Source organism: Larimichthys crocea, chromosome XVII (genome assembly GCF_000972845.2).
Source record: "Larimichthys crocea isolate SSNF chromosome XVII, L_crocea_2.0, whole genome shotgun sequence".
In the NCBI taxonomy this organism is placed as follows: Eukaryota; Metazoa; Chordata; class Actinopteri; family Sciaenidae; genus Larimichthys; species Larimichthys crocea.
In genome coordinates this window covers 4136677-4151922 of record NC_040027.1, presented here as the reverse complement: position 1 = coordinate 4151922, position 15246 = coordinate 4136677, and the positions used below count along the sequence as shown (strand labels likewise).

The following is a 15246-nucleotide window of genomic DNA, read 5'->3' as shown; positions in this document are numbered from 1 at the left end:
AAAGTGATGTACACATTAATGCACCATTAATTGTAATCCTGTAACATAATATAGCAGAATATGAGTCTCAAAAGGGGCATTCTGTATTATTCCGTATAATGAGCTCTTGAAGCTGATGCCTTGGCAATTTATTATTGTACACAAACATGGTATTTTTGCTATTACTATTTTACTTAAAGATGTACTGTATACTACCTGAGAATTAAAAAGTAATTTAAAAATAAAAATAATAAAAATAAAAAATAAATGTACCTACTCGTGTATAACATATTGTGTTCAAGTTCTCCCTACAACAACAAACACATATCCATGGATGGACAGTTTCAGTGTAGTTAAAATTAGATCTATTACATTTCCACTATGTGTCTTATTTTGAAATATGGATTAAACGGATGTACAGTATTGACAGCTCTTATCTTGACGGGGGTTCAAAGAAGCCCGCCTCCTCTCTCTGTCGCCTCCTGGCGGTAAATCAGGACAACAGCAGCTCTGATTGGACAGCAAAGTGAAACCAGCTGTTGTTGTTGTTACATAACGTTTGTCGACACCTCGTGGTACAGTTTAACACTGCAACGACTCGTATTGCACTCACGACAGTTCATTTTACTTTTTTGAATTTACTTTTTTAGAAATAAAACACCACAACATATTTATTTACTTATTTAGTTATTTATTCATTTATTTATTCATTCATTTTATTCACTTATTTATTTATTTTTACTCTATTGAACATTAAACATATGATTCTAAACACACTGAGATATACTTTATGTCATATCTCACAGGTTCTTTATTTTATCATTGCAGATTTTGACTTGCTTTGTCCACCAATTTGTTCTTTATGACTTGATATTTTTGTGTACTGTTTCTGCTTTAAAAATAGAAATGCATGGAGTCCCTGAGGTGGAGGTGGAGGTGGGGGGCTAGGGGCCAACAGACACAGATCCAGACGGATTTCTTCATGTGCTGTGTAGTTTCACACAATATGCAAATTAACTGTATCTGTTGCTGTGATGATTATTTCTTACAATAGTGTATAATATTGTTGGTAGGATCTCTTTGTCTGTTTCGCCTTCAAAGCAGTGGCGCCTTAATTAAAAAGTTTTGGGGGACATGTTTTGCCTGGAATAGCTTCCAGATTCCTGTGGGTATGACTCACTCACTGAGTCAGACTACATCGACCATGAAGCCTACTGTGGCAACAAGGACTATACACGGCACTGTATACATGAATATGTATTTCTGCGTGCGTGTGTTTGGGGGTGTAGAACCACAATAAAAGACGACCAAGTTTGAAGGAGTAGAAGCGAAACGCTTTGGGGGAAAACGCACAGTTGTTTTTTAATGAGTTTTAAAATGAATGCATTAATAAAGCAGCTTTCCAGCGTACCTCATATATGGAAATATACGCCATGAGTGTTGTTCCTGATGAAGGGTGTGTCTCTATAGTGCGCGTGTGTGTGTGCGCAATAAAAAAAGGAGGTCTTCTCAGGAAAACTCTCCCCACCCTTCTGATCCGAGCTGGCAGACTACCTCATCCACGGCTTTCTGTAAATCTGCACTAAATCGCGCACATATCGGATTTCTGATTATACAACGACTCATGAAGACTTTTCTACCGCTTCGTCTCTGAGCTGCACTGCGGAAATCTCACACGGGACTATCCTACTGCTTCAAACCAGAAGTGCCAACCACAGGAGTCTGTTTGTGTGTGTGTGAGTGTGTGTTTCCACGGCAGTTTTATTGCCCAATTTGTGTGTGTGTGAGTTTTCTGTTCAACAATGTATCAAGTCGTAAGGAAGCTGTTTTTTACGGACTGTAAGTGTGCTGAAGATGCATCGTCGAAAACGTACCAAGAACTGTTCGATAAACTGGACACCAACAAGGATGGAAAAGTGGATGTGTCCGAGCTGAAGGCGGGCCTGGCTGCTATGCGCATCAAAACTGCGGCAGGAGCAGCCCAGGTAGAGTCATGTTAACAGGACATATAAAGACCTCATAGACATAAAGCTGTCACAGATACTGTGCACTGTGTAGTACTGTATTACTGAATGAAGTAGGCAGACTGTTGCTGCTCTGCATTAACCTCAAATAACCCCAGTTCTAAATCACAGGCCTCAGAGAGAGTAACTTTATTATTTATTCAAATACAAAGGTACTACTACTAAGTAGTTTTAATATATAGAACTTTATTGTTTACTTCAGGACTGTAAAATATGGTTCTAATCTAATTGATTCATCATTTAGTCTAGAAAATGTGAGGAAACAGTGAAAAGGGCTCACCATAGTTTCCCAGCTGATCTTCACATGTGTTGTTCTGTTCAATCTACAGTCCAAACCTACATACAATCAGTTCATCATGAGAAAAGCCGCAAATCTAAACATTTGAGAAGTTAGGACTTTTATAAGATTATTTATCTGACTAATAGCAAAATAGTCCCTTCATCATTAAGTAATAATCTTGACTTTTCCTGAGCAGTGTCCCTCCCTCATTACCTCCACTGAGATGCCTTTAAGCAAGGCACTCAACCCCAAACCACTCCATCAAGTATAACTAGAGTCAAATTCCTTGCTATGTGTGTGTGTGTGTGTGTGTGTGTGTGTGTACACACCTGGCCAGTTAAAGTGATTCTTATTAAAGTGATTCTGATCATGCTTTCTCTATGAGAAGAGAAGAGAAGAGATAGTTATTCCAGGTACCAACCTCTAGTCCTAAATCTAAAACCGGGGAAGGACCGAGGACTTCAGTTTCATGACAGAGCCTCACTTCCCCATTTCCACAGGATTTTCTCACACATCTTATGCTATAAATCAACTGCAGCATACAGGTGGCTTCTCCGATGGTAAAGTGCGGAAGCAGGTGAAGAAAAGGCACACCAGAAATTCTGAAAGTGTCTCAAAGTTCAAACTGTGGGTGTAGGTGAGCTTTTATTGTGAGCTGCATCATTAAGATGAAGGTCCCACCTATGCACACTCATCAGTGCGACTGATATCTTTTATAAGTATGAGTCAGGAAGAGAGGTAAGGAGAGGTCACTGCTGTTTCTGCCAGGTGTTGTTAAACTTCCCGTATGCATGCAATTATGCATTAATGATAAGATAACAAACTCATTCACATGCACACTGGCTGCTTTTCAAACAGTCTCATTCAACACAATAACAAGGATTTCTCTTTACATAGCACTTTACAAATGAATAGAACACGATTCAGGTGTAAATTATTAGGAGAGGAAGCATATGGCTGCTATATAAAGAGGAGATTCAAGAATGAAACAAAACTTCATCTTTTCCACCAAGATGTCAGACAGCCAACAGACTCTGATACTAATATTCTCTGTTTTTTTTTGTTTTTTTTTGTTTTTTTTTTTTAGAAAATCATTTCCTCTGGAGACCAAGACAAGGATGACGGGCTCGACTTCAACGAGTTCACCAAGTATCTAAAGGAACATGAGAAGAAGTTGCGGCTTACCTTCAAGAGTTTGGACAAAAACAATGATGGTGTGTTGTAATTATCCTGCAGACTTCAAGTTTATGGTTCTAACTGTATAAAACAGCAATATACATTTACGGTGGAAGGAGATTTAACTCTATCAGCATGTGAGAAATGTCAGGACTGCTGTGTTTTTATTTTCAACAGGTCGAGTAGACTTCATGGAGATAAAGCAGTCGCTCGCCGATCTGGGACTGGACATCAGCAAAGAGGAAGCAGAGAAGATCCTTCAAAGGTATTTCTGCTTATTTTGTAGCTTCTTCTGATATCTCTTAATAATTTAAGAAGTTCACTTTTCAGAGGGTGGGGCCGAGTGTGCAGGACTGATAACCAGTTCAGTCTGTGTTTTGGGCTGAAGAGACATGATAATGGGCTAGCAAGATGTCTGACTGAGTTGGAAAGAGTATATAAACATGTAGAAATAAATTCATTAATGGGAGCACTTTTTTCTTAGGCTTGCAAATTGTCCATTAAACTATTATGTCTGTTATCTTCAAGACTTTGGTTAAGAATCAAGAAAATTGAAAACTCTAGAGAGAAGGATTGCCCCATTGTCCCCCAAGCCTAGAACCCAAAATGTTTAATTTAATCAAGATTTTGTAAATATAAAATTAAATTCCCTGTTTTTTGTACTTTAATAACAAAATGGGAAAAAACAAAGTAACTGCTTATTTGGCTTCACACATATTGTATGTATTATGGACATACAGTGAATACATTTTCCTGAAAATGCAAAAGTTCATCTAAATTTCATTTGGGTGATTTATATCGTCTGCATTTTTACCAGGATGCAGATACACCTTCATACATACACTGTTGCACTGCTGTGTTGCCACAGCAATGGACAAAACAAATAGATAGGGCCTTGCACACTTTTCTTAGTTATGTTATGTTATGTTATGTTATGCTATTTATTTATTTATTTATTTATTTATTTATTTATTTATTTTCTGTTCATTGAAAAAACTAAACAAAAAAGACCTTTGTGTAAATGTATATGTTTTGCTGTTGCAATGTTGCAACATTTGATGACATTTTTGTTTATTAGTACAGAGTAGTTTATTGAAAAAAACAAAACAAAACAAAACAAGCAAACAAACAAAAAACCCTCACATGGGCTCTGCCTTGATGTGGCGTGGGGGCTTAAAGCTTATGTGGTCCTGTGGTGTCTTGAAGAATCTCTAGAATCACTGAGGCTAAACCAAAGAGTTTAGAAAAGAAAAGCTGTTTTAAAGCTCAGAGTGTGGCTCTGGAACTCTCAGTGGTTGTCTCTTTTTTAAAAATGTAGAAAAACTAGTAATGCTTACCTCTGGCTATAGGGGAGTTGATATCCTCTACAATGTCCCACGTACGAGGACAGAGGGCTGTGTATAGACTCTCAGTTTTGTGCCTTTACATATAGAAAACAGTTGAGACACACATATATATGTATGTCTCAACTGTTTTCTATTAACTGGATATAAAAGTTATAAGACACGGGACAGATATTTTATAGGAAAGTAAGTCACTTTCTGTGGATACCTGTAGAGACTTTGTACAACATGTGTTTTGTTCCCAACATGGACATGGTCCTGGGTCCTACAGGTGTACACCCTGTTAATATGTGTTTACCAGTCTGCACACTGCATATTGTTCTTTTCTTTGCATGGCAGGCTTTACTGTATGTTTGCATAAATAAAGTAGACGTACAGGAGCGCACGTGACAGAAAGACCAAAAAAGAGAAGTAATGCAGGATGTGAATCAGATGACTGTGAATCAGACACAAAGATTTGTTTGAAAACCATAGAGAGTATAATTGATGAGTATGCCAGCCAGCTTAACATGACATGGTGGAAGGAAATGACAAAGACAGATTATAGAAGAGAACAGAGGAAGAGACACATGCTTTCCTTATTTTCATAAAATGGTTATAAAATATACAAAAACAAGCTACCGGTAATTCATTCTGAAAATGGACTTTTATTATGAAACTTCTCTGGTGTTATAATTGGTGGCAGGATGACTTCAATCTTCATGACTTGTGACCTAATTCTTCTTTGCATGCTCTTGCACCGCTGTCTATTGTTGTTATGTAATTCTCTCTCTCTCTTGCTCTTTCTGACTGTGCAGAAGTAAGGAGGAACTTAATTGGTCTAGAAAGTGAATGGGATTTGGAATAGTAGAGCATCAGCACTTAATCCAGTAGTTAATTTCCTTTGGTGAAGGGTTCCATGATATGGCGTGAAGTATACAGAATAAATTGTGACTTTTATCTTGGAAATTGCAGAGTTAATTATTTCAAAAATACATATAAATTACTGCTCAACTTTTTCACTTCTTGTGTTCTATTAATTATGGTATGGACAGTTTAAGATCCTGGGCTGTGGGTTAAACTTCTGGTTGTGACATATTTTGTCCAGGATTCAGACAATGTGTTTGTGTGTAAAATTTGTCCTGATGCCCAGGAGTTTAAGGTGCCAGGTTTCTAGTTTAAGTCCAGCTGAAGGCTTTTGTTTCATGTCTGCTACATAGTTGATAAATTAGATTAATTATTCAGTTGTAGCTTGTCCCAATGCAAATCATTATAATTTCTAGACTATATGAGCCAATAAATGGCCCAGTTATTTGAGTCTTAATGGTTTCTTAGGTTCAGATTTCAAATTGTCAATGTGTACCCTTGTTGTACAGTATTGATGTGGATGGCACCATGACTTTGGACTGGAATGAATGGAGGGAGCATTTCCTGTTCAACCCAGCCACCAGCCTGCAGGAGATTATCCGATATTGGAAGCACAGCACGGTAAGGAGAGGGCTCAGTTTGACTCAGTTTACTATACTGTGTCCATATGTTGGTGTGTGCATGTGTGTGTGTGTGGGAGAGAACAGTGACCATACTTATGTCTTCAGTGATACAGACCAAATATTTGCAACCAAAGATGGAGCCAAAAAGATCAAGGTTCAACTCATTATATCGCAAATTATTTCGAACAAATTGTAAATGTCAGTTAATTAAAGAGAGAAATGAAAAACTACAAAGAAAAGATCTGTTTGAATGGTGTGAGCAAAATTTGAAAGCTGAGTATTTTAATATTATTATTATTATTGTTGTCTCTTTTGGTTTGATGAGGTGAATAGGTGTTTGTTTCATTCCCTGTCTAGAGACAGTAACATGCACAACGCGCCAAGGCCAACCTGTGCACATCAAGCATGCTCTCACATCGAACAATTAACCACTACATATAAACTTCATTTTAATTAGGTATAGACATGGAGGCAAAACGGTCTGATCTGTACCTTCAGTGTGCTTTGACTGTCCCAGAACCCATTCCGTTCATCCTGTTCAGAACCCATTGTACCAGAGAGGAAAGTTGTGAAAGAGAGTTGACAGCTGATACTGGATTTGGGTGAAGACTTTGGCAACAGATCAGCACCTCCACGTCAACAGATTAGGCTGATTCATTTCCAGAGAAGAGTTGGAGAAAAGGATGGATGGAAGAGAAGAAAGAGCATTAGGAGGAAAGAAGAGTATGTAATGTGATGCTTTGTTTTAGAGGATTTGGTATAGGTGTGGGGAAAAAAGTTGTTAGATTATTGGCTGTAAAAAATATACTTGCACACTGGTTGCTTGACAGAGACACAGCTAGTTCCAGTCAATGGCTAATCTCTGACGTTTTATGCCTCTGTTCACCGGCACAACCTCAGAGGTTAAATAAACCTGTGGCTGCTAAACTGAGGCTGAGATAAGCTCATTTAAACTAAACCTAAAGCAGGATTAGCTAGTCAGTGGGATTGGGAGAGTCTAAAACAAGGCAGGAGTAGCTCTGATCAGGCATTGGTGGCAACATCTATGGCAGTGAGAGCTTCCCAACATCTCCAGTATTCACACCAATGGTTACTGGCCACTTGGGATTCAGCATTTCTCTTCAGAGGCTGGATTGGATCTGCAGACCCTCGACATCTGACTGGGCACATTATTAGAATTGTATAAGGGATCCTGATCAATCTGAGCCATGGCCCTGCTGCTGCAGTCCCAGCAGCAGCAGCAACAACAGGGAAACTGGTTTTTCATCGACTTTGAAGATGATGTGGTGGTCTATGAGATGGAAGTGGACGTGGTAGGTTTGTGTATTTAGCCTCTCAGTCCCTGTCGTCATGAATAAAAACTTGGTTTTATGTCTCTATAGTTGAACCCAATTGATACATTCGATTTTTAGCCAAATTATCCTTTGACAGATGCTAAATTTGGTATCAGTGTATACAGTATGTCCACGCAGAGAAGCAACAAAAAACTACTGTATAGAAATACCAACAGTATGTCAATTTTAAAACACAAGAGAGTGCTTACAGGTTTGTTTTTCAAGTGTAAAATGTCTTGTTCGGTACACATCTTAAAATTCTGTATCAATTTATAACTATTATTATTATTATTTATGTCTATTTTTCTTGTAAATAGTCTAGTCTTCTATATTTTTATTTAGTTTTTTTTTAAACTTTCAGATGTTGATATCATTGCCCTTAAAGATCAGGCAACAATTACTTTAGAGTCAGCGCACATACAAGTTCTAGAATAACTTGTATGTGCAAAATTTTTAGGTCGATATGTTGGGTGTGAAAACAATAACACCCAACACCTGAGCTGTTGTGATGCAACACAGTACCTTATGATGTTCACTTTTTCAGTTGCATTGAATTAAAGTATATTGTTAAGTCTCCCCTCACTCACATGAATGTACAAAATATCCAGTCTACCATAAAATACAATTCTACGATAACAACCACAAAATCATCTTGAGTCTCAATTAAACAGACCATTTAAGGCAGTGTTTCTTGATGGAATGTTATTTCTCATCATGAACATTGTACAGATGTCCATGATGTTTTGTCCTGCGTCTATATGAGGATAGATTTGAGTCCGTTATAGCTCAGTGTAAAGTGACCTTGTCCATGTTGCCTCAAAATGTTGTTTGCTGATGCTGTGTGACAGAAAAGACTGAAAATCAGTAGTCTGAATTTGTTCATTAGACAATATGTTGCTTTAAATGAATCACTAATATCGATACATGCCGTTATACCACATGATGATTTGTGTCTTTAACTGAAGTGTCTGTTTTGTGAGGAAAAAAAGGCTGCATTTTATGTCACTGAAACAACAGGTTAGTGCCGTGCAATGACGTTATTGATCTCACCACATGGAGCTGCGGTTATGTAAGATTTTGAATAAGGACGTGGCCTTTGTCTGATCCAGCCAGCATTGAGCTCAAGGTGAAGCAGTGAATTGTGTGGTTTAGATACTCAGTGATCAAACTTCCACAGATACAAAGCTCCAGTGAAAGTGATCCTTTCAAATCCTGTTTTTTGCTGTGATTTAATCATATTGTGTTGTGTGTAGGTGCTGGACATTGGGGACAGCCTCGCCATCCCAGATGAGTTCACAGAGGAAGAGAAGACGACCGGTCTGTGGTGGAAGCAGCTGTCAGCGGGGGCCATGGCAGGAGCCGTGTCCCGTACAGGAACTGCCCCGCTAGACAGGATGAAGGTGTTCATGCAGGTGCGTGAAAACTGTTGGACCTTCTCAACAAACATTTTTGGTTACAGTGGTCATGAAACGTTCTAATGTAGCTTTCAGATTAAACACGAACATGGTAGCAGACTGAACAGTGGTGATATGTCTTTACAGTAGTATCATGCTACTGTATACTGTATTTTACCATGCTGACATTAATGTATTTACTATTTAAATAATAATGGCTTACATTCAGATGTTGTTATTTGCAGGTGCATGCCTCTAAGAGCAACAAAATCAGCCTGGTTGGTGGTTTTAAGCAAATGTTAAAAGAAGGAGGCTTGACATCTCTGTGGAGAGGAAACGGGATCAACGTGCTGAAGATTGCCCCAGAGACCGCCATTAAGTTTATGGCCTATGAGCAGGTAAATCCATTTCACTTCACTTTAAAAATATTTATATGCTATAACTGTGGAGCATGTCACTGTTTTGATGTATAGTAAAATTTAGAATTACTCCCCGAGGTGCAATTTCAGCTGAAACCAACAGTCTTTTTGTCACTGTTAGATGGCCCTCCTTAGTCATTGAGTTCTGATGCATCACTCTGTGTTTCATCAGTACAAGAAGCTGCTGGCGAGTGAACCAGGGAAGGTTAAGACCCACGAGAGGTTCATGGCTGGATCGCTGGCTGGAGCTACAGCACAAACTGCCATCTACCCTATGGAGGTGAGAACAGGTGGAGGCATTTACAGGTGTATTTGTCTGTATGATTTGTTAAATATCTGACTATGAAGAATCCCATCAGGTTAGAGAAAATCTAACTTGATGATGATAGTTACCTCTAGTGTTTAAGTCCAAACCCTGCCAGTTTCAGTTTAAATTGAAATTAAAGAGCATTTTTCGGAGGGTATTGCACATTTCGGTCAATGTATTAATATTGTCACTATTATTTGAAAATTCAATAGAAACCTACAGCCTTCATGAACTACAGGACTGACACTCACAAAACCTAGGTGTGATACGTCATCTAAAAAGTGGTTTTGAATATCAAATTCACATAGGCTTGATAGATGGCTGTAAAAAATTTGGTTGGTCACAGTGAACAGAGGCTGCAGTCAGTTTAGATTCAGTGAGGTTACAATGAATTTGAATACAGACATTTGTCACAGCATATCAAAGAATACATAAAAACTTTATCAAAGCACCACTGCAAGTGCTACGCGGTAAAGAATGGCCTCACTGATGGTCTTTGTCCTTGCAGGTAATGAAAACCCGTCTGACCCTGAGGAAGACTGGACAGTACTCGGGAATGTTTGATTGTGTCAAGAAAATCCTGAAGAAGGAGGGGGTGAAGGCATTTTACAAGGGCTACATCCCCAATATTCTGGGCATTATCCCCTACGCTGGCATAGATCTGGCAGTGTACGAGGTAGGCGATGACGAATCAGTCTCATGTGGAAAGATTGTCACATAGTCACATTCTCACTTTCTCACACAAAAGCACTCTGCTATCCTCAACAGAGCTTGAAAAACCTCTGGTTGTCCCGCTACGCCAAAGACACCGCCAACCCAGGCATTTTGGTGCTTCTTGGCTGTGGTACCATATCCAGCACATGTGGCCAACTTGCCAGCTACCCCCTGGCTTTGATTCGGACCAGGATGCAGGCACAAGGTACAGTGAACCAAACCTCATTAAAAGTTTGGCACTCTTGGCACTTACACAAATCTTACCCAGCAGGACTTACTTGAAGTGTAGTGAATCATTGCTGCATTTTTCACAGTTAGTAAATGATTTTCCTCAAAAAGAGCTTTAAATTTTACTCAGGAGATCAAAAACATTCTTCAAGAGTGAATATTGGACTTACTTTCATCAAGTGGCCAGAAACATGACTCCAAATGATTGCTATATGTATAAAAAAGAAGTTTGATAGAAATTTTACAGTTTGTTTCTGCTGCCACCAAGCGACCTAACTCAGGTATTGCATGTTTAAGCCAAAGACACATATTTTCCTCTGGTTGTGTTGGGAACAGCAGTCTGGGTGTGCTTCATTATTGCATTTATTATGGGTTCAAAGATGGGTCGTAAACCTAGAGAGGTATTAGTGAATATGATTATTAAATGTGGCATCGCCTGTGGGTTTACTCAAGGACAAATGAATGCTTTAATGTAAGCATTAAAGCACTGACATCATTCCCTGACACTGGTGTGTCACCTTTTGTCAAGAATCTAGTGGTTCAACTTTCTTTTGCCTTTTCACATTGCTTTTATTTTTTATTTATTTTTTTCACAGCTTCTATTGAGGGCTCAGAGCAGCTGTCCATGAACCTGATGGTGAAGAAGATTGTGGAAAAGGAAGGCTTTTTTGGACTTTACCGCGGTATCCTGCCCAATTTCATGAAGGTCATACCGGCTGTCAGCATCAGCTATGTGGTGTATGAGTACATGCGGTCTGGCTTGGGTATTCAAAAGTAGGCAGCAGTTGTCTCTGACTGTACGTGTCTGCGAGAGTGTGAGAGGATGTGCAACATTTTGTTCTATTTCAAACTATCTTGTAAAGAATTTGTTTACCTGTGAGACACCAAAGTCAGGACTCAAACCGGTGCAGATGGAGCCATTGTAGAAGTGACTGCAGGACTTTGGCTTAACTGTCGAGCCATTATAAAAAAGAAAGTTTACAAAATTCTGCAGTACTCACATAGGGCTCATGATAATCAGACTTCTATGATGTTTCCAACTGCATGTTGTTTGTCAAACCTGCATTTTTGGATACACACGCAGATTTAAGTACACATTCAGTGTTAGGGCCAGGTTGGGTCACATGATTCAACCAAAAAAGATGCAAACTAAGAGTATGAAAACCAAAAACACTTGTAGAGGTTCATTTTGATTTGAAAACAGATTTGTTTTGTTTAATTGTTGCTTTGGAAAGAAATGTCAACATTTTTATACAAGGCTTTTCGAGTATGGATTCTGTTATGTCACTGCATCAGAAATATGTCATGTTCTGTTCATGTGGAATAACAAATGTTGTTTGCCGCCTTTATCAAAAGTAGAAAATCCACTTATAAAATATAATAATATAACAAATTATTAATATGCACTTTGTAAGTGGGGAGCTTTTTCACTTAGAAATTAGAAGTGCAATACTGAATTTATACTTCAGGTGATTCACATTGTTTTGTTGACACCGGTATGTCCTTTTGGAAATTTGGTTTCACCGCAGTGTTGTTGCTTCCACAAGGGTCTCATTTACATAGGACATAATTAATGCACCTTTTCAGTGACTTTGGGGAGTAATGTGCCTTATCCACCCTCCACTGTTTGTTGCCTTTCTTTCCAATATTTGTTTAAATAGATGCTGGTGTTTACTATAATAAAACATTTGAATACAAAAGTGACATGTTTTTGTGTTTACTGTGGTTGAATATATATTCAATTTGTTATAAATGTGTATGTGTAATGAGCCAGTTGTGATCCCAAAGCCTGACAACTTGTTCTATAAACCAATGTACAGGCTTTCACTCGAGCCTGTGCTGTTGCATTTGACCCCTGGAGGCTTTAAGTAGAGATTACTCCACTTTAGATCTTACGTAATACCTTTTCCCCAGTGATGTTTAATACTCCTAACTGGAACTGTCTGATCCTGGACATGTCAAAGGACACAGTAACAGTGGCTCTGCTAATTTGTAGTGTTGAACTGAACAAGGAGCTTAAAGAACATTGTTTTCCGCCTGCTTAGTTCCTGCTGAATCACTCCGAAATTATTTTTATATAATGATTTTGAATTCTAAATGACTAAAGTCAAGCAAAAATACTAAGTAATAATAAGTGTTAATCCTTTGGATTTTTGGTAAATCAAAATCATTTTTGGTTCTTGTGACATTGTCGACAAAGTGGACTATAAACCAGAAATCAATTAATTGATAATAAAATTATTGTACTTACTTTAAAGGCCAGACCCCTCCCTATATTTCTGACTTTATCTCCCTGTGAGCCAGGATGCACACTGGGATCCTCTGGCAGCGTGTTAAAAGCCATTTTAGGGTTTAGGATGAAACCAAGGCCCCAACACTTTGGAACAATCTGCCAGAGAAGCTTGCAAAGTCAGTTCCCATACCTTAAGAAGAAACACTATGCACTTCTATAGAGCCAGTATTATAACTTCTTGTACCCGGTTTATGGAACATAAGTGCCCATTAGTTGTTAATTCTAATCTGATGATCGTTAAAATATGATCATCAAAATAAAAACTTGGGTCTTTATTTTTTTTATCAAATATTTTATTAGTCGAATATCTTCTTCTCTGGGTATATTCCATGGATTGCGAGAGTACCAAGAAGAGAAAAGAACGCCACAATGGTCAGGACAGCTCGCAGGGCTTTCAACCAGCTGGGGTAAGTGGGCAGCAGAGACAGATCATAATGCAGCGCGATTCCATGTGCCATGATAGCCATGGTGCCTGCAGAGATGATGCTGTCGCTCATCAGCATGGTCACCCAAGCTAACAAGGAGGGAACCACACTATTAGCTAGGTTCAACCAGTCAGGTTTTGCTGGGCTGCTCTCAGGAAGAGCGAATCCCCAACGAGCACCACCCAGGAAGGAGACAATGGAGGCGCTGTAAGCTAACTGAGCATAGGCCAACTCTGGACAGTAGCTCTCAGTCAGAGCCATGAACAGAGTGGGAGTGACAAAGGGGATAAGTCCTGCAAACCCCAGGTACAGAGCAGGTTTGGGACTTTTCCACAAGTCCTTCATGTCATAGCGCAGCAGATCCAGTTCTCTGGGAAGAGGTTCAGCCTGTGGTCGCTTCTTCAGCCTGACAGCAGAAGAGTGTAAGTGTTGGTTCCTCACTAGAGCTGCATGAGTCTGGGTCCTCTGGAGGAGGCCAATCCTCCTGAAACCAACGACAGCAGGATGTTTTACTCGTCCATCGGCCCTTTCTGAAGACGGATGCTTAGCTGTCGTAGCCCAGCCGGTCTGCAGGAAGCTGGATCCACCATCAGAAGCTCCGGTTAGGGCTGATGTCCAGCATTTTTGTGAAGGAGCTGCCCAATGGCACACCTAAAAAGACATTCATAGGAAAATTTAAAACACATTCTAGTCTTAAAATGATAAATTCATACCAATCAATATGAGCAAAAGAGCTCTCAAAGATGGCAAGTTGTTACCTTCTGTGCTGTAAAGTTGCCTTTTCTGAATATAACAGAGAGCATCTGATAAATACAAAGTAAGCAGAGATCAGGTTAGCAAAATCACTTAAAGGTTAACTGACATGAAAAGCTAATTTAAATATGGATTAGAGCTGCATCTAAAGATTACTGACATAATAAATAAGTCATCTGGTTATTTTCTGATCAGTCATTTGGCTGAAATGTAAAACATATTCCATTTCCTATTATACATAAGAAGGCGAACTGTTAATGAAGAGTCACAGATAAAGCAGATTTTCTGTCTACTGACTGATCAATCATTTGATGATCATCTCAGCACTGAAAATCAATAATAAAGGAATTGAATGTGAATGGTGATGAAACTGATAATGTTTTTAGACAAATATTTTCTCTGCTGACCTCCCAAATAAACTGAATCTAACGCACATGAAGATGCATCAGGAACAAACAGCAGCTCCAGTCTTCAGAGGAAACCTGCTCAGGTGTACAGTCAGTGTTTAGACTGGACCAGGGCAGGCGGATCTTGAACCCGGAGCACAAACCAGTCAAACCTGTCTTTACTAGGTTCATGTTCAAGATTCCTCTCTGCATCTATAACAACACCTGACAGTCTCTGCAGCAGACAGAGAAACAGCTGCACAGCTCAGGCTGCTTGTCTCATGCTGCACAGACTGAGGACGATGTTACAACAACAGACCGTTACTGAGTCAACAGCAGCTGAGCATGTCTTAGCACTTAGCTACAGAGAAACGCAGACACAGTCAGTACCTCTGTTTTCAGGCTGATCCCGTCAGACTACACACTTTGTAGTTCATCCCGGGGTCACCCAGCAGGAGCTGCAAGACACGTCGGTGCGCAGCGTATTCCTTCCGTGTTCGCCAAGAGGCGACCTGAACGACAGTTCCACTACAACAAATAGAATCATCATCATCATCATCATAGTAGCTATCTATATACTATTATGTATGATTAGGTGGATTTTTTTTTTTTTTTTTTTTTTTTTTTTTTTTTTCTTTTTTTTTTTTATTTTATTATATATATTAATAATATATATTATATATATTATATATTTATATATATATATATATATATATTATATA

General features: G+C 38.9%; 2 protein-coding genes across 5 annotated transcripts; one reads left to right on the top strand and one right to left on the bottom strand.

Moving 5' to 3' along the window:
- The first annotated feature begins 1469 nt into the window (after positions 1–1469).
- On the top strand, positions 1470–12371 carry slc25a24 (solute carrier family 25 member 24). The gene is made up of 10 exons (XM_010751926.3): positions 1470–1964; positions 3371–3497; positions 3637–3724; positions 6158–6269; positions 8859–9017; positions 9245–9397; positions 9591–9698; positions 10234–10401; positions 10494–10644; positions 11264–12371. Exons 1-10 carry the CDS (start codon positions 1782–1784, stop codon positions 11443–11445), a joined length of 1431 nt encoding a protein of 476 aa, XP_010750228.1. The 5' UTR covers positions 1470–1781; the 3' UTR covers positions 11446–12371.
- An 858-nt stretch (positions 12372–13229) lies between these two features.
- LOC104936003 (transmembrane protein 69) lies at positions 13230–15045 on the bottom strand. Of its 4 annotated transcripts, XM_027290449.1 has the most exons (4): positions 14573–14904; positions 14144–14188; positions 13939–14036; positions 13230–13842 (listed from the first exon to the last, which is right to left on the bottom strand). In XM_027290449.1, the coding sequence occupies exons 1-4, from the start codon at positions 14735–14737 to the stop codon at positions 13257–13259; spliced, it is 894 nt and encodes a 297-aa protein (XP_027146250.1). In that variant the 5' UTR covers positions 14738–14904; the 3' UTR covers positions 13230–13256. The 4 variants fall into 4 exon arrangements, with proteins under 4 accessions (XP_027146250.1, XP_019117331.2, XP_010750237.3 ...); XM_019261786.2 differs by having other exon boundaries at positions 13230–14036; positions 14573–14903; XM_010751935.3 differs by lacking the exon at positions 14573–14904 and adding an exon at positions 14915–15045 and having other exon boundaries at positions 13232–14036.
- Positions 15046–15246: the final 201 nt, after the last annotated feature.

Bases quoted from the DNA above. Each gene is read 5' to 3' on its own strand.
- slc25a24 (XM_010751926.3), top strand. From the start codon at position 1,782: ATGTATCAAGTCGTAAGGAAGCTGTTTTTTACGGACTGTAAGTGTGCT. The intron at 3,725-6,157 runs GTATTTCTGCTT...CTTGTTGTACAG, and splicing joins GCAGAGAAGATCCTTCAAAG to TATTGATGTGGATGGCACCA. The intron at 10,645-11,263 runs GTACAGTGAACC...TTTTTTTCACAG, and splicing joins GACCAGGATGCAGGCACAAG to CTTCTATTGAGGGCTCAGAG.
- LOC104936003 (XM_019261786.2), bottom strand. From the start codon at position 14,737: ATGCAGAGAGGAATCTTGAACATGAACCTAGTAAAGACAGGTTTGACT. The intron at 14,189-14,572 runs GTGCGTTAGATT...TGTATTTATCAG, and splicing joins TGTTCCTGATGCATCTTCAT to ATGCTCTCTGTTATATTCAG. The intron at 14,037-14,143 runs GTAACAACTTGC...ATGTCTTTTTAG, and splicing joins GCAACTTTACAGCACAGAAG to GTGTGCCATTGGGCAGCTCC.